The 26,902-nt window shown below is 48.2% G+C and overlaps 1 protein-coding gene across 1 annotated transcript in view; it reads left to right on the forward strand.

Annotated features, from left to right (window-relative positions):
• The first annotated feature begins 422 nt into the window (after positions 1-422).
• LOC146813608 (chymotrypsinogen B-like) overlaps positions 423-26,902 on the forward strand; it is a 77,240-nt gene continuing 50,760 nt past the window's right edge. Inside the window, exons 1-3 of the mRNA XM_085609096.1 lie at positions 423-509; positions 1,360-1,422; positions 9,301-9,380. Of these exons, the coding sequence (XP_085465222.1) occupies positions 423-509; positions 1,360-1,422; positions 9,301-9,380 (230 nt within the window). The remainder of the gene's footprint in view (positions 510-1,359; positions 1,423-9,300; positions 9,381-26,902) is intronic.

Genomic DNA, 26,902 nt, shown 5'->3' on the forward strand with positions numbered 1-26,902 from the left:
CTCTGTGGGAGTCAGGAGTGGGCACACTTGCTAATGCCTCCATCCTGGCTAGTAATTCCAGACACCCCTTCAGCATGCTGCCCTCCCGAAAGGAGTCACTCTGATATCCTGACTGGATGCCAAACCCTACAAGTTGTTCACCCCGCTCCTGGTGCATCAGGGCAAAGAATACGAGGAATAAGCTTGTCTCTTCAGAAATCCGGAAAAGATCTACTTTCTATGCAAGCAGCATCTCTTTTACGCATTCTATCCAGGACGGCGATCCCTGAGATCGATATAGCTCCTACACCTATTGTCGACAGTAGCGTGAGGCGCTACCTACTCTGGCGAGAAGGCTGGGGCGGTCACCCATACGTCCCTATGGAGTCAGCCTAGCTATGGAGCAGAGCCTGAGATGCCTGGCTTTGGTTTGGGAACGCGAGATGCGTGACAATGGCATTCACACGCATCTGCAGGAGTACACACCCTTAGCAGTAGAAGCTCTCCTGGTGCCCTGTGCCCCACTGGAAGTACTGGCAGCCTTTAGTGGGGAGTCACCGTGTGCCACCGCCTTGGCACTCATGATGGAAGTGTGGGGCTTGGTCTTTCCTACTGGGCTGGGGACCGTGGTCTAACAGAGTCCCTTTCTGCGGTAATGATGTCACCGCCATGCCATACAAGCCGGACCTGGGAACCAAGACCACTGCATGGTATTTCTGGAGATAAGCTTTATTATCAGAGGGCTAAATGCGAAATGAACACTCTTAAACCGGTCCCTAGAGGACAGTAATGGTGACACAGTGTCTATGCTGGGTGCCCTTTGTGCTTAGATATGAGTCACATGTCAGCTGATATCTGTACATCCTCTGGCGACTGAGACACCAGCCTTCCACGGACGGCTCTTTCTTTGTCTGGACTTCTGTCCAGCCTGAAAGGAGCTGAGGGATCTGTTGTTGCTTGAGGACGCCTTGACGTCATTGAACCCTTGCACAGCACCTGTGAGGGGCTTGAATGTATGCAGGGGGCGCCTACACAGGTGTGATGCTTCACAGCAGTCTCTGAATGCACAGCCTTGACGCGCCTCCTTCATACACATCAAACATCATGAATTCCCCGTGAGGCTGTATAAAACGCTGGTGCGGTGCCAATGCAAACCAACACTCTGATAACATTCTTGGCATCTGTTCATAGAAATGCACCTGCTCCTATACATGATTCTAAATGCCAAATGCCATCTTCGTTTCTCATAGGGTTTGTTTAACTTTCCATTGGCATAAACCTCGCGCACAGTCATGGTCACAGCAGAGCAGATCTTTCGATCACTTCATTTGCATCGGGCCTCCCGGCCTTATATAGGCGCAGCTCAGCTTCTGAGTGAAGCTCCCAGAGCCATGGCTGCCCTCACTCTGCTCTGCTCCCTGGCCCTGGTCAGCGCTGCCCTCGGTAAGTGAGGACAACACTTCAACACTGCATGACTGTGGCGAGCTTTCCCAACTGCCTGAGATCAGACACAATGATGGGATCCTTTGTGGCGAGATGGGAGGCCCTTCATTCAAAGTCCAGGGCGAAGGGTCCCCGCGCCTTTCGATGATGACAAACTCGATCATCTTTCTCTCTGATCAGGAGACAAGGCATGAACGCTGCCACCTCCACCCCTGGCCCTTCAGGGAATTCCCATCCATGATCCCAACTTGAAGTATGTAGAGTGTTGTCTTAGGCAAATTTCGATTAAAATGTACAACATCTGCCATCCACTTGGCAGCCAGAGAGCACCCCAAGGAAGGCGTTTCATTCTGTCTCAGTTTAAAAAGATACTAAATGCGCACACTGAGAGGACGTGGACATGGAAGCGAGGCGAAGGGAATAGGATTTGTGTGTTCCTTTTAGCAAAACCCTTGAGAAGCACCCATGTTCCACATTGATGGCATTCACACCCTAAACACACCTTGCACATACAAAGCATTCCTCAGTAGAGCCGATGAACATTCACAGACTGCGAGGAGGACCCCGTGTGATAGCAGAAGACCACGAGCGACCTATAGGACAGTGAATATCCAGAAGAGCTTCCGCCGGACACATCTGTGAAGACTGAAGCAGGAAAGTAATTCAAGACTCTCTGGGGGCATAGGGGGGAACTGGTGGCAGAACACAAAATGATATCTCCCTCCCTTGCAGAATGTGATGAGGGGCTCCTAACTCGCCCATATCTCAGATATTTACTGACCCTGGGTGGAATGGGGTCCCCCTGAAGGTGTGGGATCCCACTTGCACCCCAGGGGTTCAGCAGTCTGGATTACCCTCCCATTGCTTACTTATGATACTCAGGAGAGGGGCGTTTGTCTGCTTGATTAGTTTGTCTTTCTGTTTACTAGTGCAGTCTCTCTTTTGATATTTATTCCTTATCAATACATTACTCTTAATCCAGCTTTAAAAGCTTTAAACCGCTCCTCTCCGTCTACCAGCCCTGGACATTGTCTCTTTTACTTGTCGTTTTGTATCTAAAGAACAACAGACGTCTTTCTCTGTCACAATAAAGAGCACCGATGACCTCATCTCCTCCCACAGCTAGAAGATAGCTCAACTGAAAAAGATGATATTTTTCACCCTAACCCCCCCCCCCCCCTCCAAGATCCCCATTCAAACTTGGAGGGTAGTTTGTATCCACTGGAGGCGGGTCTTCCTCAGGACGGGGTGAGGTAAGGGGTGGGAGACAACCTAAGTTTGGGTGAAGTCAGGAATACAGACCCTCAGGTGGCGGTCCGCATTAATGCGGCGGTGAGTTGAATGAACGTGAAGGCTGCAGCGTAGAATCAATCAACCACTGGTTAAAGATTTGATTAAATGTGAAGGCTGCAGTGTAGAACCAATCAACCACTGGTAAAAGATTTGATTAAATGTGAAGGCTGCAGCGTAGAATCAATCAACCACTGGTTAAAGATTTGATTAAATTTGAAGGCTGCAGTGTCGAACCAATCAACCACTGGTAAAAGATTTGATTAAATGTGAAGGCTGCAGTGTAGAACCAATCAACCACTGGTTAAAGATTTGATTAAATTTGAAGGCTGCAGTGTAGAACCAATCAACCACTGGTAAAAGATTTGATTAAATGTGAAGGCTGCAGTGTAGAACCAATTAACCACTGGTAAAAGATTTGATTAAATGTGAAGGCTGCAGTGTAGAACCAATCAACCACTGGTAAAAGATTTGATTAAATGTGAAGGCTGCAGTGTAGAACCAATCAACCACTGGTTAAAGATTTGATTAAATGTGAAGGCTGCAGTGTAGAACCAATCAACCACTGGTTAAAGATTTGATTAAATGTGAAGGCTGCAGTGTAGAACCAATCAACCACTGGTTAAAGATTTGATTAAATGTGAAGGCTGCAGTGTAGAACCAATCAACCACTGGTTAAAGATTTGATTAAATGTGAAGGCTGCAGTGTAGAACCAATCAACCACTGGTAAAAGATTTGATTAAATGTGAAGGCTGCAGTGTAGAACCAATCAACCACTGGTAAAAGATTTGATTAAATTTGAAGGCTGCAGTGTCGAACCAATCAACCACTGGTAAAAGATTTGATTAAATGTGAAGGCTGCAGTGTAGAACCAATTAACCACTGGTAAAAGATTTGATTAAATGTGAAGGCTGCAGTGTAGAACCAATCAACCACTGGTTAAAGATTTGATTAAATGTGAAGGCTGCAGTGTAGAACCAATCAACCACTGGTAAAAGATTTGATTAAATGTGAAGGCTGCAGTGTAGAACCAATCAACCACTGGTAAAAGATTTGATTAAATTTGAAGGCTGCAGTGTCGAACCAATCAACCACTGGTAAAAGATTTGATTAAATGTGAAGGCTGCAGTGTAGAACCAATTAACCACTGGTAAAAGATTTGATTAAATGTGAAGGCTGCAGTGTAGAACCAATCAACCACTGGTAAAAGATTTGATTAAATGTGAAGGCTGCAGTGTAGAACCAATCAACCACTGGTTAAAGATTTGATTAAATGTGAAGGCTGCAGTGTAGAACCAATCAACCACTGGTTAAAGATTTGATTAAATGTGAAGGCTGCAGTGTAGAACCAATCAACCACTGGTTAAAGATTTGATTAAATGTGAAGGCTGCAGTGTAGAACCAATCAACCACTGGTTAAAGATTTGATTAAATGTGAAGGCTGCAGTGTAGAACCAATCAACCACTGGTAAAAGATTTGATTAAATGTGAAGGCTGCAGTTCTTTTTGCTGCGGTTTTCGCCAAAATTTAACGTCTGCTAAAATCCTGACTTAGCCATCCCTAACATAGGGGGTGGATTATGCTGATACGACCACAGGGTCGTATCAGCAAGGTTATCGCCATTTTGCAAGGAACATTTCTGGAAAACCAGCAATGTTCCCTGCAAAACAGTGATTTCCCCGCTATCGCAGGAATTTTTACTCGCCTTGGAGATACGCGTTGCTAATAACGTGATATCGCCGCGATAAAAACCTGCGATAGCCGGCGTTAAAAAAATGAGCGCTAAGCACGCTTTGCGATAGTTATCTCAAAGTGTTGCTGATATGCCCCGTAGTTCCTCGTGTTAAACTGCGGTTTCGCTTGCCTCACACCAGATTTTCCCATGGTGGTAACACCATGCAAACTCACTCGCAGGCAACCTTTGCAACGCTTGTAGTGGGGAGTTATGGAACTTAGTGAATGTCTATTGGCGTCCCTAACATTTCCTGCTGAAAGCAGCAATGGCTGGCCTCAGGGGAGGCTCCCACTGTGCTCTGTTTATCGCACTTTGTCTCCCTGGAAGCACCAGCGGGCCTTTACTGGTCATTCACGCCACAGTCTCTTGCCCTAAGTGCCGACACTGCTTCCCGTCAGCATTGCTGTGGTATTGAGTCCACTGTTCCTCTAGTCTTAAAGGGTGGCCCCTTTGTTCATGCCCTCCAGGCCCCAGCCATGGCCCTGGCCGCAGTAGCCCTATTTGTGGCCCACAGGCTCCAGTCCAACTAGCTGGGTCCGGCATGGCTGCTGCATACACGGGCCTCTTCCTGACACATTGACTGTGCAGCCTCACCTGCCTCCCCGGCTGTCCCACTGACATTGCAGACTTCTTGGCAGGCACACACCTAGCCCCGATTAGGTGGGTCTGGCTTTGGTCAGGTTGTGCCAATGCAGGCACCAGACTGGGATGACCTCCTCTGGTGGGTTTACAGGCACTGCAGCCTCTGGTCTTGTACCCATGAGGATCTGGGCAGGTTCCAGGCACTTTCCCCATCCTTGGGGTCACATATGTGGTTTTTAAAATGTTTGAAATGTTCCGGCTGCAGAGAGATCTCCTCTTGCTCTCTCCCTCTAGCAGCAGTAAGGCTGCATCACCACAGTAGGTACATGACTCGTGGAAACACTGCTGCATGCAGCAGTAAGGCTACGTCACCACAGTAGGTACATGACTCGTGGAAACTCTGCTGCATGCAGCAGTAAGGCTACGTCACCACTGTAGGTACATGACTCGTGGAAACTCTGCTGCATGCAGCAGTAAGGCTACGTCACCACAGTAGGTACATGACTTGTGGAAACTCTGCTGCGTGCAGCAGTAAGGCTACGTCACCACAGTAGGTACATGACTCGTGGAAACTCTGCTGCATGCAGCAGTAAGGCTATGTCACCACAGTAGGTACATGACTCGTGGAAACTCTGCTGCAAGCAGCTTTAAGGCTGCGTCACCACAGTAGGTACATGACTCGTGGAAACTCTGCTGCATGCAGCAGTAAGGCTACGTCACCACAGTAGGTACATGACTTGTGGAAACTCTGCTGCGTGCAGCAGTAAGGCTACGTCACCACAGTAGGTACATGACTTGTGGAAACTCTGCTGGGTGCAGCAGTAAGGCTACGTCACCACAGTAGGTACATGACTTGTGGAAACTCTGCTGGGTGCAGCAGTAAGGCTACGTCACCACAGTAGGTACATGACTCGTGGAAACTCTGCTGCATGCAGCAGTAAGGCTACATCACCACAGTAGGTACATGACTCGTGGAAACACTGCTGCATGCAGCAGTAAGGCTACGTCACCACAGTAGGTACATGACTCGTGGAAACACTGCTGCATGCAGCAGTAAGGCTACGTCACCACAGTAGGTACATAACTTGTGAAACTCTGCTGCATGCAGCAGTAAGCCTACGTCACCACAGTAGGTACATGACTTGTGGAAACACTGCTGGGTGCAGCAGTAAGGCTACGTCACCACAGTAGGTACATGACTTATGGAAACTCTGCTGCATGCAGCAGTAAGGCTACATCACCACAGTAGGTACATGACTTGTGGAAACACTGGTGGGTGCAGCAGTAAGGCTACGTCACCACAGTAGGTACATGGCTCGTGGAAACTCTGCTGCGTGCAGCAGTAAGGCTACGTCACCACAGTAGGTACATGACTCGTGGAAACTCTGCTGCATGCAGCAGTAAGTCTACGTCACCACAGTAGGTTCATGACTCGTGGAAACACTGCTGGGTGCAGCAGTAAGGCTACGTCACCACAGTAGGTACATGACTCGTGGAAACTCTGCTGCGTGCAGCAGTAAGGCTACGTCACCACAGTAGGTACATGACTTGTGGAAACACTGCTGGGTGCAGCAGTAAGGCTACGTCACCACAGTAGGTACATGACTCGTGGAAACTCTGCTGCGTGCAGCAGTAAGGCTACGTCACCACAGTAGGTACATGACTCGTGGAAACTCTGCTGCATGCAGCAGTAAGTCTACGTCACCACAGTAGGTTCATGACTCGTGGAAACACTGCTGGGTGCAGCAGTAAGGCTACGTCACCACAGTAGGTACATGACTCGTGGAAACTCTGCTGCGTGCAGCAGTAAGGCTACGTCACCACAGTAGGTACATGACTTGTGGAAACACTGCTGGGTGCAGCAGTAAGGCTACATCACCACAGTAGGTACATGACTTGTGGAAACACTGGTGGGTGCAGCAGTAAGGCTACGTCACCACAGTAGGTACATGGCTCGTGGAAACTCTGCTGCGTGCAGCAGTAAGGCTACGTCACCACAGTAGGTACATGACTCGTGGAAACTCTGCTGCATGCAGCAGTAAGTCTACGTCACCACAGTAGGTTCATGACTCGTGGAAACACTGCTGGGTGCAGCAGTAAGGCTACGTCACCACAGTAGGTACATGACTCGTGGAAACTCTGCTGCGTGCAGCAGTAAGGCTACGTCACCACAGTAGGTACATGACTTGTGGAAACACTGCTGGGTGCAGCAGTAAGGCTACGTCACCACAGTAGGTACATGACTCGTGGAAACTCTGCTGCGTGCAGCAGTAAGGCTAAGTCACCACAGTAGGTACATGACTCGTGGAAACTCTGCTGCATGCAGCAGTAAGTCTACGTCACCACAGTAGGTTCATGACTCGTGGAAACACTGCTGGGTGCAGCAGTAAGGCTACGTCACCACAGTAGGTACATGACTCGTGGAAACTCTGCTGCGTGCAGCAGTAAGGCTACGTCACCACAGTAGGTACATGACTCGTGGAAACTCTGCTGAATGCAGCAGTAAGTCTACGTCACCACAGTAGGTTCATGACTCGTGGAAACACTGCTGGGTGCAGCAGTAAGACTACGTCACCACAGTAGGTACATGACTTGTGAAACTCTGCTGCATGCAGCAGTAAGGCTACGTCACCACAGTAGGTTCATGACTCGTAGAAACACTGCTGGGTGCAGCAGTAAGGCTACGTCACCACAGTAGGTACATGACATGTGAAACTCTGCTGCATGCAACAGTAAGGCTACATCACCACAGTAGGTACATGACATGTGAAACTCTGCTGCATGCAGCAGTAAGGCTACGTCACCACAGTAGGTACATGACATGTGAAACTCTGCTGCATGCAGCAGTAAGGCTACATCACCACAGTAGGTACATGACGTGTGAAACTCTGCTGCATGCAGCAGTAAGGCTACATCACCACAGTAGGTGTATGACTCGTGGAAACTCTGCTGGGTGCAGCAGTAAGGCTACGTCACCACAGTGGGTACATGACTCGTGGAAACTCTGCTGGGTGCAGCAGTGAGGCTACGTCACCACAGTAGGTACATGACTCGTGGAAACTCTGCTGGGTGCAGCAGTAAGGCTACGTCACCACAGTAGGTACATGACTTGTGAAACTCTGCTGCATGCAGCAGTAAGGCTACGTCACCACAGTAGGTACATGACTTGTGAAACTCTGCTGCGTGCAGCAGTAAGGCTACGTCACCACAGTAGGTACATGACTCGTGGAAACTCTGCTGCGTGCAGCAGTAAGGCTACGTCACCACAGTAGGTATATGACTCGTGGAAACTCTGCTGGGTGCCTCACAGATACATTCCAGAATCGGCTCAGGGGCGCGCCAGTGTCACCAGAACCAGGGGCTACCAATGTAGAGCCACATTAAATATTACCCTTCATGGATTTTTAAATACTGCATATGTGTCGAAGGACATTTAGCGTGTTGAATGTGTTTTTTTCCAAACAGTACGAGAAATATTAGACTACACTGTTAACTTGTCTTTGGAAAAAAGAACAGAAAAAATGATATAAATATAATATCTCTAAAAATACCTTTGTGTTTATAGGAGGGGAGGTTGTTGAAAGATACAGCTAACAATCACCCTGATTAGAATGCTAAGGTTCAGGTTTTAATTACCTATTATTAAGGAAAGGTTGATTAATCAATGGACAGCGCTGACGGTTTTGGGTCTGTCATTATTATGATAACACCTACATGTCACAAGCACCAGTGAAATAGCTTCGATATCTTCGTAGTCAGGGCTACAGTGCAACAAAACAGGACCACATTGTACAGCAGGTTCATTTAGAATTTGTGGCAAGAAATGCAAATTATATGGCATATTGTGTGGCACTATTCTTTTCATCGATATGTGAGGGGAACAACACTTTCAGTGAAATCTACAAATTCTGAGAATTACTTGACAAATTATGTGGCAAATGTGGGAAATCCATAATTATGCTGTAAATGCTGCAGTCATAGACCTACATAAATACACCAGCTCTCACCATTGTGCGTTGTTTTATTAATAATTCATTTATGAAACATAAGCCAAACCTTAAGCTTATCCTTTCAGTCAGTGCGCATTGATAGCTGCGCCTTGAAGAAACCATCTTATATATAGCTGCCTCGATGAAGGAATGTTGTCCCACCAAACCTGTCTTGTGACCAACAGATCATGGAGGGGGTGATGAGCAGGTATTATCTACTACACTAGGATTGCCTTTAGATGTGGTGTTGAAGCTCCCTGTATTCTGTTTGTATTTGCAGGAGATGGATGGATGGCATATCTGTGGTGGGACTCTCATCAGCGCCAAGTGGGTCATCACCTCTATTACGTGTTCAGTGACGTAAGTGGCCACCAACCGCAGTAATAAACATTATACCAATACAAATATGTTCTTGAAGTTGCACATATTTTGTGTCTGCCCTATCTTTGTAGACCATACATATGCTATCCGCCAGCTTTGAGGTCCTTTCTTATCAGATTGAGATCAGTCGCTATAGCTGTCCCTTCTGGACTCCAGGGATGCTCTGCATTCTCAAAGGCTTCAAGAACGTGATCTAATGGGTCGGGTCTGCCATTGTAGGGCCCTTGGGTCTGGTGTCTGACTTCTCCTGAGTCACGTGGAGCCGCCATTGTAGGGCCATGGGTCTGGTGTCTGACTTCTCCGGAGTGCCGCGGAGTCCTCCAGTTGTACCTGTCTTGTTCTCCCATTGGTGCTGTTTTCCATCAGGTGCATGCGCCTATGATGAATTAGAAGGGATCTGAGATGCTCGACACGGCTTCAAGTTCAGTAAAGTGTGTGACGGTCCTCTTGGTCACAGTGCCCTTGTGTAATGATGACATGATAGGCCAAATATCTCTGAGGAGATGAGGCGGAGCAGTTCCCGCCCCTGTACTGGTGGTGCCTGGCCTGCACTGGGACTCCCCGGCCGCGGGCAGCGCATGGCCGCACAAGCCGTCCTAGGTCCGAATCGCTAGCTGTCAGTGAGGGTCTGTGTTGAAGCAGCCAGGGACATTCATTCACGGCTACAGTAACAGTGTGGCTTGGGAGATTAAGGGGGGAGAGGGGGGCAATCCGACACCAAACACTTTATTGTGTGTGAAAAAGGCCGCTTTATTGAAACAGGTGCATATCACAATTTTAACTCCTTGGCCACTGCCTTACAAAACTAACGCCTCTAATAACCTCCTGACCCCTTGTGTTTTCCCCCCACCCCTACGATCCCCCCATCATTTCCCCCATCCCCCAAAAATACAACATAACATTCCTAACCAACATATAACCCAATCCTACACCATGTAGCCTTTCCCAACTCCCGAACTCCCCTGACCGTAACCCCTACCTGCCTTTAATGCAACTGTAACTATCAAACCTCTAATCTAAACTTATCCAACCTGTCTACCCTTTACCTGTCCCTGGACCCACATTACCAAAACTCTAACAACAAACTCTAGCCAATCCCGGCCAACTGTCAACCACCCCGCTTGCACCTGCTCCAAGCGACAATACATCCAAACGCCCCTATGTACCTGTTCCAACAAATGCTGCCCCAAACCCGCAAAAATGCAACCCCAACACCCCCAGTACCAGGACCCCTAAACCCCACAAACCATGTGGAGGGAGGGTGGGAAAAACTTTTAAACTAGCGCACCCAGCCACCAGGTCACCAAGTCTAAAATGGTGGCTGGGATATCGCGCGTTTTACTTATATACCCCTTGGGCTACTGTCCCTGGATTTGGGCTACATTTGGGCTATCCCTCAAATGTAGCCCAATTTACTACAAAATGGCCGTTCGGCCACGCCCCCCTCTCCCCCCTCCCAACCTGCCCGGGCGGCAGACCTCGCGGTGCTCGGCTGCCCCCCAGGCTCCCAATGTACCCGTTGATCGGGCTGAGCAGTCAAATAAAAGTCAGGCTTACACCTGCAGACAAGTGGGGTATCCCCGGTGAACCAGAATGGACGACACAAGAGCTTGAGAGGGGACACACCTCCAAGATGGTGGTTCCCAGTGGGGTGCAGTTGAGTGGTTACAGATGGTCATCATTTCAGGGTGAGGAGAAGGTCCCGCAGTGAGACCCGCACTGCCGCAAGGATCTTCCGTTTCTAGGTGTGCCGCAATCTAATCAGCTGAGCCACAGGAGAGCCTCCCCTCGGTTCAAGTTCCCAGTAAGCAGGTGACGGGTCAGGCACAATCCCGTCCCGAGGCTCGCTCGGAGGCAGCCATTCGCCCCCAAGCCGCATCAGTCTCTGCAGGACCACCACGCCTTTCTCTCAACCCTGGGAAGTCCTGTTCAGGGTCCTCTCTGGGTTCAAGGCTCACCCAAGCTCAGGGCCACTCGATCTCAGCATCTCTGGTGCGTCACCCACTCTGTCCAGTCCTATAGGGCAAGCCTCACCCAATGAATACGCTGATCGCTGGCAGTGACTCTAAAGATGGGGCGGTCAGTGCCACAGATCACCGGCACAATCTCCAACCCCTGGCTCATGGATGTGGTCAGGATCACCGGGCATTGGAGGCCGGAGCTTTGCTATTTCACGTCTGCTATGTTTAGGCGCACCCCTTCCTCTAACGCACCTTGACGCCTCTTGGTGACGCAATGCTATCTAATGACCCTAACTAGACTAGATGAATGAATAGATTCAAGTAGCAGGTTCCTGCCTGTCCACACTTTTGGCAGTCGAGCTTCCTGCGTAGAGTTCTCTGTGTAGGACTGTCCTGCAGAGCAGCCCATCTCAAATGGACCGATCCCTTGATTTATTCCGCGGCGCTGTGTGGGGGTTTTCTTTGCGCAACCCACAGTCCTCAATACCACCTAAACCAACAGGGCTGAGGAGAAGATCAACATTCTCCAATAGATTTCAGTGAAAAACAATTCTTCCACGAGAACCACTTCTCCTCACATGGAACATCGTGTCCTGTGAGAAATGACTTCTCCGGGGCATATCATCAAGGTCCCGAAATAAAATATTCGCCCCTTTAGCGTCCGTTTTCGGATGAAAAGCGGAGATAATTTTATTGCACTATCAGCAAGGATACACTAACACGTGTTCCCATGCCTTAGCGCCCTTTCCCTTAACGCCCAGCTTTGCATCTCTAATGAGATGCAAAGTGGGCGTTCCTGACTAAGATAACGTGAGAAATGTCGCTGACAGACATTTCTCCATTTATCAAGCTGCACGCTAACCTGCATAGCGATGAGAAAAGTAGCACTAACCGTGCTTATCGCTACTTTTCTTACTCCTGCTTTCCATCTGAGTTAGCCATGATATCCAATGGAAGGGGATTATTATGGCTGAGTCTGCCCTGCCCTATCAACAAGCTATCGCCTATGTTTGTGCGATAATCGCTGGATTTCCAGCGATAATCGCATATTTTGGAGCTAGCGCTTGGATTTTTATCGCATTGGAGATAAGCGTTGCTGATAGCATGCTATCTCTGCGATAAAATCCAGTGGTAGCCGGCGATAATTATCCTCGCGCTAAGCACGCTTAGCGATAATTATCGCAGGCCCTTGCTGATATGCCCCTCCATTCTTTGTGTTGTCGCTATTTCTTCAGTCCAATCAGAGAGTGCAGGACGTCCCACTTCGAAAGGCCTCTCTTTCTAGAGCCTGGGATGTAATTCACCGGACCAGGAGTTCGTCAAGATTGAATTCTCAGCGTGTGGGAGTAGTAGAACTACCCCTGCAACGCCATATCTAACAAAGGGGTACTGAACATTTTCTAGAACATGGGGGCATATTAGCAAGGACATACGATGATTATCGCAAATGGCGCTTAGCGCGTTTTACATTAGTCACCGTCTATTGCTGGATTCCTGCGCCAGGTTAGCGGCGTATTATCAACGCCTTTCACCGAGGCGATGTGAAATCCAGCGACAGAGGGTGTGAACCTGCATTAACGTGTGAAAAGCAGCGATAATTATCCTGCGATCACAAAATCCTTGATGATAGGCAGGTGTGGACCTAGCTTTGCAATCCACCTCCCATCTCACAGATAGCTAAGTAGAAAATGTAGCAGGAGTAAAAATCCAGCGTTAAGGGGCATTTTCGCAACTTTTATCGTCGCTTCGCAGATCTGGGGCATCCATCGATGCTGTGTTAGCGATGTTTTACAAGGATATTATGTGAGGAACGCCTACTTTGCATCTCATTAGCGATGCAAGGCGAGGCGTTCGGAAAACGGCAGCTAACATGCGCTAATGCATGTTAGCGCCGCCTTGATGATTATGCGATATTAACATCGCCGCTTTTTCGGCGCTATGTGCTGGAAAAGCGGTGATATGTGTCCTGATAATATGCCCCATGGACTTTTGAACCATAACCTGCAGAAATATATTGGAACGATTTTTACTTGATAAGACTTGCACCTGTAATATGTAGACGAATGCTGCTAAAAGTAATCAGCTTTGTCGCAATAACAGGGGCCAGGTGAGCCTGTAACTATAGACCAACGTGCTTGGTATATTCGTCTGCATTATTATTATTAGCGGGAGCATTACTACATCAAACGGAGGAGTCGAAGAGGCGGCGGCGAGTAGGACTAGGAGTCCTGCAGCAGTGTATGCAACGGTCTGTTGAAGAAACAAACCTTGCCCAGCACAGACAGATTTTGCCTGCTATGGTATTTGTGAGAAGATAGCCTCCTTTACTTTTGCAGATAGTGGTACATTATGGTCAGCCCTGAAGGGCGAGGGGTAGATTCAGCTGTGATTCAGCTGCTTGGGGTCCAGCCCAGCTGCCTTTTTTAATTACAAATTCAGAAAATAATTTTCAAAGATGATTGCATTTGAAATTGACAAACATGCACAGAGTTTTTGAAGCATTCCGAGTACAGCACCTCTAGTACTGATATTCAGATATTCGGGGGCATATCATCAAGGGGCTTATCTTTTTTGGCTTAAAAGCGGAGATAAAACTATCCCCCTATTTACAAGCGGGTGCTAAGATGCATTAGCGCCTGTTAGCACCCGTGTTCCCGACGCCTCGATTTGCATCTCTAATGAGATGCAAAGTGGGCGTCACTGGGCAGTACTGCTTTTAAATTATCGCTGATATGCACATCGCGATATTTTCAAGGAGGCCCACGCATTGTAGCAGACGTTAGTGTTGGGCGAAAACCACGGTTTTCACCAAAAACTAACGTCTGCCAAAATGCTGACTTGCCTATACTTTGCATTGGCGTGGATTCTGCTGATACGACCACAGGGTCGTATCAGCAAGGTTATCGCCATTTTCCATGGAACATCGCTGGAAAACCAACAATGTTCCATGGAAAACACAGCTGTCGCTGGAATAATTATCGCCATTGCGCTATGCATTGTTAATACAGCGCTAGCATGGCGATAATTTCCGGCGATAACAAATCTCACACTAAGCGCGGCCAGTGATAAATATCGCTGCCGCTTGATAATACGCCGCTACATTTCTCGTAGGAGGTCCTTTCTCTCAAAATCCAAGCAAAATGCGTAAACTGCAGAACAAACATAGATTCTATATGGAAAGAGACAGAACACATATTTCAACAGTACGGCTTCAGACTGTCAGCAATGTCCAAAGCTGAATGTAATTCTAGATCAATTTCCGAGGTAAGGAAGCAGATATAAGAAACCATACTCACAAAATTGATAGACCTTAAGACATGTATAGAATATAAGACAGAACAAAAGAAAAGGAGGAAAGGAGAAGAAATGGGGACGGGAATAGATCTATCAAGAACAAAAGGGAGAGCTAGGGACAACTAGGGGGGGTTGTGTCCGTATCCCCTGGATTTAGATAAGCTTTGTCAAAGGTGGACACGCCCAATGTAGTGTGGTACGGTCAAATGAAGCAATGTTTGGGAACCCACCAAGTGGGTTAAAAGACCCCTCACACACCAACCTGGTTGGTGTCATGCTTCATCATTGGGGCCCCAACCGGGTGGCCGAATGCCTCCCGGTTGTGCTGCGACGCCTGACTACAGCGGAGCTGGTGTAGTGCAAAAATGTGATGTGGTGATAATTTAAAAAATACCGCTGAGAATCCTTGCCATTGGAAGATTTATTATTGGCGGCTCAGGGTATTGGTTAAAAAGATATGTGATGCAACTAAATGGAGAAATAATTATCTGGTAGTTGGCTATGTGGTGGGTCTACATGTTTCAGCTCACGAATAAAAGTAATGAGGAGCTTTCATCAGGACCAGTGTGAAGTGAGTGGCAAAAGGTGAAGTGCCACGTGGTGAAAAAAATTAATTAAAAATATGAGTTACCTACACACTCGCTAAGGTGTGTGGAACGCGGTGTCAACACATTAGCGGACACTGTGGCGCAAACCTGTGGAAGAAAAACAAGACAGCACACAATACACATGAGAAATCAACATTGGTGCACTGGATGGCAGGCAACATACAAATAGGTTTAATGTGCTGTGAATAATCAAACCTGTCTTCAATGAGCGTACCGTGGGTGACACACATACATATGAAGTGTATCATGCTGCTATGCAAAAGAGCGGAGGCAAGACCATTAGGAATGCTAGGTAATACGTAAAACGTTCTGTGGACTAGGGGTGCCAAGTGGTAGATACCGCGGCACTACATAGGACTACAAGTGAAAGTCACACGAACAGCGCCAAGTGATTCTGCTGGCAATGGTTGCGGAACCTCTGAATGAGGTATGTATACAGTGAGAGGCCCAGAATGCGCTAAAAGTGAGGGGCTGAATGTAGCCTCCAAGCGCTAAAGAAGAGTGATGGGCACAGGCTCGATAAAACAATGCGCAAAATAGCAGGGGGAAAGGATAATTACACTATGGCTGAGTGAAGGCGCTGTGCAGGAAGCGGGAGGGGGGCGCTTCTTACAACAGAACTGTTGGTAAAAGAAACAACAAGATTAGAGAGCGAGGCTGGCAGGAAGGAGACGGTATCCTGCTAGAGCGAATACGAGACACCTTACTTGGTTGTGAAGCTACCATCGCCTTGCACCTACTGTGGCCTCCCGAAGTCCCGGATGCTGACGGACCCCGGGGGGAGAGGAGATTAAATAGGGAGGAGCGCCATTGTATACGTGCGTTCGTGCTGGCAAGCTAGGGCGTTACTGTCTAAAACGCGCATGCGTGTAGGAGTAGCGTGATGATGGCGCGCATGCGCGAAAGGGCTGGCAAGCTAGTTCGTTACTGCGTGAAGCGCGCATGCGTGTGGAAGTAGCGTGATGATAGCGCGCATGCGCGAAAGGGCGCCAGAGGTTAGGGAGAATAGCCAGCGTCTAGCGAGCATGTTTGAAGGAATCAAACGCGGGTGTTGTAAGAGGAACCCAGGGTTACTGGGAGAGCCCACACAGGGTGCGAGCCTGGTTGGCAATAGAAAAGGCAATACTATTCAGTGCCCGGGATGGGGCGCGGGAGGTGGCAAATGCATCCCTGGACAGCCGTGGAGTGGGAGCCAGGGCCTAGGCGAAAATAGAGGGTCTAAGATGGCCAGATGAGCCAGAATGGGAACAAAACGTGGCGAAGCCTATGGATAAAGGCTTAGTGGAGAGGTCCCAGGTTGTCAGGACTTTCTTAGGCAGTTCCAAGGGATATTATCGTTCAAGCCAGTGATGTGGCTCGAAAGACGATATATCCATCTTTGTTCCTGTTCTAGGAGGCGAGTCTGAATGTTGGGAATGTTGTTGTCCAAGGCTTCAAGTATCACCCATCTCATGTCGTTAGTCGTGTGGCCTTTTTCCAGGAAGTGGTTTGTCATTTTAGTGGTGTTTTTCTTGCAGCGTATGGTGCTGCGGTGCTCACAGATACGGGTTTTAACTTTGCGAGTGGTCATCCCAATGTAGGTCAGATTACACGGACATGTGATGCGGTATACAACATTCTCTGTGTTGCAGTTGGTGTGTTTTCGTGGAAGACATGGGAGTTACGAAAACACACCAACTGCAACACAGAGAATGTTGTATACCGCATCACATGTCCGTGTAATCTGACCTACATTGGGATGACCACTCGCAAAGTTAAAACCCGTATCTGTGAGCACCGCAGCACCATACGCTGCAAGAAAAACACCACTAAAATGACAAACCACTTCCTGGAAAAAGGCCACACGACTAACGACATGAGATGGGTGATACTTGAAGCCTTGGACAACAACATTCCCAACATTCAGACTCGCCTCCTAGAACAGGAACAAAGATGGATATATCGTCTTTCGAGCCACATCACTGGCTTGAACGATAATATCCCTTGGAACTGCCTAAGAAAGTCCTGACAACCTGGGACCTCTCCACTAAGCCTTTATCCATAGGCTTCGCCACGTTTTGTTCCCATTCTGGCTCATCTGGCCATCTTAGACCCCCTATTTTCGCCTAGGCCCTGGCTCCCACTCCACGGCTGTCCAGGGATGCATTTGCCACCTCCCGCGCCCCATCCCGGGCACTGAATAGTATTGCCTTTTCTATTGCCAACCAGGCTCGCACCCTGTGTGGGCTCTCCCAGTAACCCTGGGTTCCTCTTACAACACCCGCGTTTGATTCCTTCAAACATGCTCGCTAGACGCTGGCTATTCTCCCTAACCTCTGGCGCCCTTTCGCGCATGCGCGCTATCATCACGCTACTTCCACACGCATGCGCGCTTCACGCAGTAACGAACTAGCTTGCCAGCCCTTTCGCGCATGCGCGCCATCATCACGCTACTCCTACACGCATGCGCGTTTTAGACAGTAACGCCCTAGCTTGCCAGCACGAACGCACGTATACAATGGCGCTCCTCCCTATTTAATCTCCTCTCCCCCCGGGGTCCGTCAGCATCCGGGACTTCGGGAGGCCACAGTAGGTGCAAGGCGATGGTAGCTTCACAACCAAGTAAGGTGTCTCGTATTCGCTCTAGCAGGATACCGTCTCCTTCCTGCCAGCCTCGCTCTCTAATCTTGTTGTTTCTTTTACCAACAGTTCTGTTGTAAGAAGCGCCCCCCTCCCGCTTCCTGCACAGCGCCTTCACTCAGCCATAGTGTAATTATCCTTTCCCCCTGCTATTTTGCGCATTGTTTTATCGAGCCTGTGCCCATCACTCTTCTTTAGCGCTTGGAGGCTACATTCAGCCCCTCACTTTTAGCGCATTCTGGGCCTCTCACTGTATACATACCTCATTCAGAGGTTCCGCAACCATTGCCAGCAGAATCACTTGGCGCTGTTCGTGTGACTTTCACTTGTAGTCCTATGTAGTGCCGCGGTATCTACCACTTGGCACCCCTAGTCCACAGAACGTTTTACGTATTACCTAGCATTCCTAATGGTCTTGCCTCCGCTCTTTTGCATAGCAGCATGATACACTTCATATGTATGTGTGTCACCCACGGTACGCTCATTGAAGACAGGTTTGATTATTCACAGCACATTAAACCTATTTGTATGTTGCCTGCCATCCAGTGCACCAATGTTGATTTCTCATGTGTATTGTGTGCTGTCTTGTTTTTCTTCCACAGGTTTGCGCCACAGTGTCCGCTAATGTGTTGACACCGCGTTCCACACACCTTAGCGAGTGTGTAGGTAACTCATATTTTTAATTAATTTTTTTCACCACGTGGCACTTCACCTTTTGCCACTCACTTCACACTGGTCCTGATGAAAGCTCCTCATTACTTTTATTCGTGAGCTGAAACATGTAGACCCACCACATAGCCAACTACCAGATAATTATTTCTCCATTTAGTTGCATCACATATCTTTTTAACCAATACCCTGAGCCGCCAATAATAAATCTTCCAATGGCAAGGATTCTCAGCGGTATTTTTTAAATTATCACCACATCACATTTTTGCACTACACCAGCTCCGCTGTAGTCAGGCGTCGCAGCACAACCGGGAGGCATTCGGCCACCCGGTTGGGGCCCCAATGATGAAGCATGACACCAACCAGGTTGGTGTGTGAGGGGTCTTTTAACCCACTTGGTGGGTTCCCAAACATTGCTTCATTTGACCGTACCACACTACATTGGGCGTGTCCACCTTTGACAAAGCTTGACGGGAATAGATCACCATAAATAAAGAAACATATAGAATTGGCGAATATAAGAGCATTTTAGTGATTTTTTTCAAAATTCGAACAGAAAAATCTCTCACACAATTCCTCGGAGACATTGCAGAGGACCGCGAGTTTGCTTAAATATCCTGTACAGTGACATACACGCGACTGAGTCACTACTACCTAATTTATATGTTGGCGGAGAGGAAACTCCATAATAAACATTCCCTCGCACCCATATAATGATTCGCCCTCCAGGTTTAGGGTTGGGTGGACATCATTTGACAACGGTCAAACTCCATTAAGGGCCTGGCAGAGTAAGGGTTGTCTTGGTCAAACCCCTCTGACGGCCCGACAGAGTAAGGGCCATCAGTGGTTTGGCTATATGTCAGACCACTTGGTTTTGATGAACAGACATACAGTCAATTTTCATTGAGTGTCACTAACAGGAGAAACCTGGCAGTGAGGGGTATTGAAAAGTTCTCAATGCCGCCCTCACCATGAAAGGAAACTTCCCATGGTCAAGGAGGGCATTGATTATTTTTATTTCAATACTCAAATCCCGCTTTGAGATTTTTTTTATAGCTTTATTTATTGACACATTAATACAATACCAAATATCAACGGCTGTAACAATCACAAAAACAACAGTTGATGGACAGAATGCAGAACAATGTCATACATTCACCCCAGTACAGAGATCTGGGCCTAAATCCATCGTTTTTTTGTTCACCATGCCGCTCCGGTTTGAACCCAGCCATATGCAAATCAGTCTTGACCCTGTGCCTCATTGGAACAGTCCAGCCCGAACTGCCAGGCCAGGTCCTCCCTGGACTGGAAACAAGCATCCTTGGACCGGTTTGGGGTTACACCCCTCATCAGCCAGGATAGCTTGACTCCAGTGGCATTAAAAGCACAGGACCCACTTATGGGCATACCCGTCCCACTCGGGGTGACAAATGCAAACACAACAGTTGATGGACAGAATGCAGAAAAATGTCATACGTTCACCCCAGTACAGCGATCTGGGCCTAAATCCATCGTTTTTTTGCTTACCATGCCGTTCAAGTTTGGACCCAGCCATATGCAAGTCAGTCTTGACCCTGCATTCCGTCCATCTGTTGTTTGCTGTAACAATCACAGGATGCAAGGAAATAGCCACAGTTATCTGTATGTACATCATTGGTTTCACCCTCCATCACCGACTAGCCACCTAGATTCTAAGGGGCAGATTTATGTTTCCTGGCGCATCCCTGCAAATCAGCAAGGATGGGCCAGGAATGATGCGTCACGCAAGTTTACCCTTGCGCCACACATGATGCGTCGCATTTACAATCATGGCGGAGGAATAAACAGATGCGTGACGCATCCGATGGCGTAAGGTTGGCGCAGTGCTGAAGTTGCGTCGCAAGCGCGACGCAACTCCAGCAATGTTCCAACCTACCCTATCCCTAACATGGTGCGTCAAGCCTTACGCCTGCTTCAAGCAGGCGCAGGGTTTTGGCGCATCAGCGTTGGGAAAGTGACTCAGTCAAATCCTATAAATTTGACTGAGTCACTTTTCAGGGGCGTTCCTGCGACGGAACGCCCCCCCCTCTGTCGACACGCCCACGTGAAACCTGACGCAGGTTTTACGTGGCGCAGGGCTTTACATCGTGACGCATCTCCATAGATGCGTCACGATGTAAATATGGCGCAGGGTTTACACCGCTGCTGCGTCACAAAAGTGACGCAACGGCGGCGTAAAAGGTGCGCATCTCCAATATAGATCTGCCCCTAAGTTTACCCCTCTTGTGAACTGACCCCAGCTCTCCTGTGGCCTCCTAGGTCCCTCCTGTCATCATCATTGCCATTTCTCACCCTTCCAGCGAGATAGGTTTGCAGCTGGTCCCAAATGTTTTTAGGGCAGAACCCCCACAGCTGTTTGTATATTTCTGAGTTTGCACTCAAGTCACTAGGTCCGTAGCCAATTGTCTAATGTGGCTCGTGCACCCCTTCCCCACATGACAGCCACGCAATGCTTACCCAAGATCTGGGCGAGTCCAACAAATTTCCTACTGCATTTGAGTACCAGTTTGAAATAACCCAGTAATGCCCTCAGGGCATCAGGCTGCAGTCTCAGGCCCACAATGTTGGTTATGGGGTGGCACAGCCCACTCAAGTATTCAGCAATCGCCTTCCATTCCCATGACCGATGTAAAAAACCATCCTCAAGAGGTGCATCTTTCACATGTACTGCTGTCCCTCCCTTCGTATCTATACAGTCTGGATGGAGTTTAGTAGACCTGGTGGAGAAACTTTTAATGCATCAGTCTATGTCTTCAGTTCATGGAAACTTCTTTTGTATACCGACAACAGCATTCCCGTTGCGTGTCTGTAAGGTGTCTCCCCAGCAACATAATCCATCTAGCTCTGTAATGATGCCCCCCCTTGGGCATGTCTCCTAGGGTTGTAGTGTACTTTGTGGTGATTCTTTTTGTACTTAATGCACCAGTTGCACCAAGGCCCAACACCCTCCGATCCACTGGCTCCTGAGGATGAGTAGGAAATGCCTTTCTTACCGCCACACAGAGCCTGGCATAGAGTTACATCACTAGTGGTGTGGAGCGGCCTTTTGATAGATATCCCTCCAGGGTCAGGAGTCTCCTCCCACATACAAATCTCCCAGTGTCCAGATTTGGCTGTCCTGTAGGTGCTGTACCCTCAATGGTTCACCAGTAATTGTCAGTTTAGGGTTGTGGGACAGTGTAATGTGCGGGGAGTATACAATTTCTATGGCAGTGAATCTAGCTCGTCGTTTCCATGTTGTGCATTGCACTACCTGAATTTCAGGCCCTGGTCTCATTAGAGGTTGCATGACAGCACTATGAAGCTTGTAGGGATTTGCCAAGCCCATTTCTAAGTTTAGTTGTGGTACTTGTCGGACATTACGAAACCAGTGTGCGGCAAACCACGTTTGATCTATGTAGTAGTATATCTGTAAATGTGGTACGGCAAACCTCCCTTGATCATATGGTCCTAGCAGTTACCACTTGACTCGCGGCTTCTTACTCGCCCACGAGAGTTTATTTAGTGAGGATTGTAAATGGTTAAAAACACTCTGGTTCAGCAGTATCAGGATATCTTGGAAAAGGTTTAGAGCTGGGGTAGTATCACCCTTTGATCATCGCAATGTTGCCTGTCGCTGTTATGGGCAGTTCAATCCATTGGACTCCATTTTAGTCTGTAAAGTACCATCGTTCTCCCTCCGGGTCACTCTTAGAGCTTTATGGATCAGGATCCCAGGGTACCAGCTGTGGTCCTCCTGCCATTGCCATGGACACCTCAGATGTCTGTGAGCTGCATCATAAGGGGCTTGGACCAGTGCATGGCAAGACCTGACCAGCATCCCAATTTGGTGATCTCGTAAAGGATAGGGTCCAAGTTAGTGGTGGTTCCTCACCAACAGCAGAATGCCATTCGCATATGGCAATGCCAGCATCCTGTGCGGCCCAGACTGGAAGCCTTTGTTGTCGTGTATTTGTGGAGCTTGCTAACTAAAGGTTCCAATGTTAAGGCAAAAATTATAGGAGACGATGGGCAACCCTGCCTCGTCCTGCGTTGCATAGAGGGAGGGTTAGAGAGTTAGCCATTCAATCGGATGATGCCATCAGGTTAGTATAGAGCAGGTTGGTCCATTTGGTCACTGGGGCGCCCAACCCCATTCTTCCCAACACTGCTCATAAGTATGGCCATTCTATGGAATCAGACACCTTGGTGGTGTAAAGAAACACCACTGCTGCCTTCAATCAGGAACAATTTGATGGAGAGCAAAGATTGTCAGCAGTGGAGCGCAGTGGTATGAACCCCGGTTTTTCCTGGAAGTTTAGGCCTTGTAATAGTGGTACTAAGATTTTTGCCAAGATTTTATTATCCCTGTTTATGGAGGATAGCAGTCTATAGGAAGCACATTCCTTAAAAGACTTTCCAGACTTAAGGAGCGTGATAACCACCACCACCATCTGCACTGTGGCGGGACATTGCCCTTCTGAAGGGCTTCATCATATGTGTAGAGGAGGTATGCGGCCAGGAGCTCGCCCTACTCTTTATAGAACTTACCCGGCCACTGCTAACCTGCACCTTGCCTTATGTGAGGTCCTTAACAGCATAGAAAACATCCTCTGTGGCAATTGGGGAGCATAACAATTCCCACTCTGCCACCTCCACCCATGTCAGTGTGACCTGCTCTGAATGTTCTGTGAGCCCCTCATCATCGGCTCAGTGTGTAGTGGTTTATAAAGTATGGTAGTACGACATACATTCGGCAAGAATATATACCAAATAGGCTTTCTTCTAGCCCTGTTTGTCATTATTAGGGCAATATGATTTGAAGCCCATTTGGGTTTCAGTAGTCTGGCTAATGTGCGCCCGGTCACTCTCGTTCCACGCATTTCCCTAAGTATTTGAATCCTCCTCGCCATGGAACTTGCGTATTGTCAGCTGGATCGGTCTGTACACCACAGGATCATGATCTGAGCTGTATCAAGTATCAAGTAATTTTAATTTGTCTTCCAGTTGAGTAAGAGTGCCTCTAATCGGTTTGAGAAGGTTGTTCCTCCACAATATGCATTCTCCTTGTATTACAGCTTTAAAGGTCTCCCTCACTTTTCCATGTCCCTGCGCTGAGTCCTTATTCATAACAAAATATGTCACTACGGCCTGTCTAATTTCTTCCCTAAAAAAGAAGTGACGTTGCATGGTCGGCTGCAGGTGCCACATTCGATGCATCTCGTCCGCCTCCAGCAGGTGTAGTGTAATGGTTACCAGGGATTGGTCCAACACTATGTGGGGCATATGTGTGATGTCATTTGTCTGCTCCTGAACATCCCTGGCCCCTAGTCAAAAATCCAGCCCAGAGGCTGATCTGTGGACCACAGAGCAACACATGTATTCCCACTTGGTACCAGAGCGTGTTGTCCGGATGTTAATCTAAGTTGTTAGTCTGCATTATATCTAGTAGCACAGTTCAAGCAGCACCATGTTGTTGTAGTCTAATATTCGAGCTAGAAGAGCCAAGAGAGTGGGACTTGAATGAACCAGATGGAATTTGACGTCTCACACAGGGATCTCGGAGTCCCTCGCCCACTAGTGTATTCCGGTGGCATATTTCTTCACCACTGATGTGCTCTAGTGACATTTTTCACCATGTGGTCCAAACCCGAACACCTGGTGTTGGAATCGGTGATTAGGTCTTATAAGTATGGCAAGCTCCCTGGAGTAGTTTGAGTATGTAACAAACATTGTATGTGAGCTCCATTGTTTAGCCACATGCTGGCTTCTGTTGGGCAAGAGATGGTTTACCTTCGATAGGAGAACATCAATTCAATGTTGCGGGGCATAAGCTAATACCTGGTGTATTTTTTTAGGATTGTTTAGGCCTTGTACATTCCACATCATGAATTTCACCAGAGGTGGCTTAGAGTCAGACTCTATGGTGGTAGTTGTATGCACTAGGCTAAGTTCTATGTAGGGCTTATCGTACACAAAGCGGTCACATACAGAAATGCATAGTGGCTTTACCCCATTATTTCCCCAGCCCACCTGCCCTCCGACGCCGAATCGTATCTGGTCAGTTACATTCCAACCCCCACCCTCCCCCTCTAATGCAACCATCCCCATTTCTCTCAGAAATATCCCCATAGTTCAGGCGGCTTGTGCCTGTGGGTGGCTAGTAGAAAACAGAATGAACTATAACAAGCATTATATGGAAAAAGCAAAAAGCTAATTTTAGACTGCCCTTTTGTGTGTTTGTATGTAGCCATAAGAAAAAACACTGGGGCTCATTTATGAGTCCTTGCGCCACTGTTGCGCCGCCGGTGCGTCACTTTTTGTGACGCATCAGCATGTAAAAACTGGACCTTGTTGCACCATATTTACAAAGTGACGCATCTAGGTAGATGCGTCACTTTGTAAACCCCTGCGCTACATTATACCTGCGTCAGGTACAATGTATGCAGGGTGGGCGTTCCCACGTAAGCAAGCATCCTAGAAGTAACGCAGTAAAATCTATGAGATTTCACTGCGCCACTTCTAGGGTGCAAATGCGTCAATATCTTGCGCCTGCCTCACAGCAGGCGTAAGACTGACGCAGGCCCTTTCACATGGGGCTTGCCCCATGTGAAAGGACACATTGCTGGAGTTGCGTCACTTTCGTGACACACTCCAGCAATGCGTCACTTTTGCGCCTACAGATACGTCAGAAATACTGACGTATCTGTGACTCCTTGCGACATGATGCGTCGTACTGTAAATATGACGCACCATTGGAGTCGCAGGGAGGGCGCAGTGAAAAGTGACGCATCCCTGTTTTCACGCAGTGATGCGTCACTTTTCATAAATGAGGCCCACTGAGTCCGGCATGGCGTAGACTTTCCCGCAGGCCACGCACCATCCACCTGGGGACTCGACACTGTGATATGCACATTACCAGGCCCTGAAGTGCTACTCACTGAGGCCTTGACTTTAGGCAGGTCCACTAGTGTTGATTCTTGTATATCTGTTTCTCCTGCGTTTGTAAGAGTTGAGTCGCAGCTTGGTGATCTCTAAAGACATGAGGTTTGCCATTATAGTAGGACCAAAGACGAGTGGGGCACAACAGTGCGTATTGAATATTCAGTCCCTGCAGTTTCTTCTTCACAGGCCCAAATTTCCGATGAGCATCTTGCATCGCCTGGGAGCGATCTGGGTATAAGGGTAGTTTGTTAAGTTCACGTGTGATTTCAGTTTGATCCCTGGCTAAAGCATGTATGGTATCTCGGTCTCTGCAATTAAGCTCACCAGGACCGGGCGTGATGGCGGTTCTGGGACTGGTTGTGGACCCAGGTTGCGTGGGCTCTTTCCACCACAAATTGGGATGGTAATTTATCTCGGCCAAAAACATTCACAAGTAAATGTTCTATATACTCTTCCAGTTTCCTCGTGGCCGTTGTCTCCAGGAGACACAGATTGCGGATGTTACACCTCCGAGACCTCGCCTCCAGGTCCTCGTTTTTCCTTTGAGTTCAAGTGCCATGTGCATACAATCCTCTGTTACTGTGTGAAGGGTGTCTTCAGTGTCGTATATCCGGCACTTAGCCGCTGCCAGCCGTGGATTGGCTCCCTCCAGCTTTTCCTTCATGGAGTCTAAGCACAGCATAAGCTCATCGATACTCCCGTCAATCGTCACCAAGCTCCCTTACATGGCTAGTAGTAGTGTCTTCACCCCTCATCAGTGCTAGGTTCCGGGAGTGAATCCGCTGCCACAGTCTCTCTCTGTCAGTCAGTCTCTCTCTGTCAGTCAGTCTCTCTCTGTCAGTCAGTCTCTCTCTCTCTGTCAGTCAGTCGGTCACTCAGTCTCTCTCTCTCTGGCAATCTCTCTCTCTGTCAGTCAGTCAGACCCTCTCTCTTTCAGTCTCTCTGTTAGTCAGTCAGTCTCTCTCTTAGTCAGTCGGGCTCTCTCTCTTAGTCAGACAGTCTCTCTCTCTTAGTCAGTCAGAACTCTCTCTCTCTGTCAGTCAGTCAGTCTCTGTCAGTCAGTCGGTCACTCAGTCTCTCTCTCTCTGGCAATCTTTCTCTCTGTCAGTCAGTCAGACCCTCTCTCTTTCAATCTCTCTCTTAGTCAGTCAGTCTCTCTCTTAGTCAGACAGTCTCTCTCTCTTTGTCAGTCAGTATCTCTCTCTCTCTGTCAGTCTCTCTCTGTGAGTCAGTCTCTCACTGTCAGTCAGTCTCTCCCTCTGTCAGTCTCTCTCTCTCTGTCTCTCTCTCTCTGTCTCTCTCTCTCTGCCAGTCAGTCACTCTCTCTCTTAGTTAGTCTCTGTCTGTCAGTCAGTCTCTCTCTCTCTGTCAGTCAGTCAGTCTCTCT

Source organism: Triturus cristatus, chromosome 6 (assembly GCF_964204655.1).
Source record: "Triturus cristatus chromosome 6, aTriCri1.1, whole genome shotgun sequence".
Classification (NCBI taxonomy): Eukaryota; Metazoa; Chordata; class Amphibia; order Caudata; family Salamandridae; genus Triturus; species Triturus cristatus.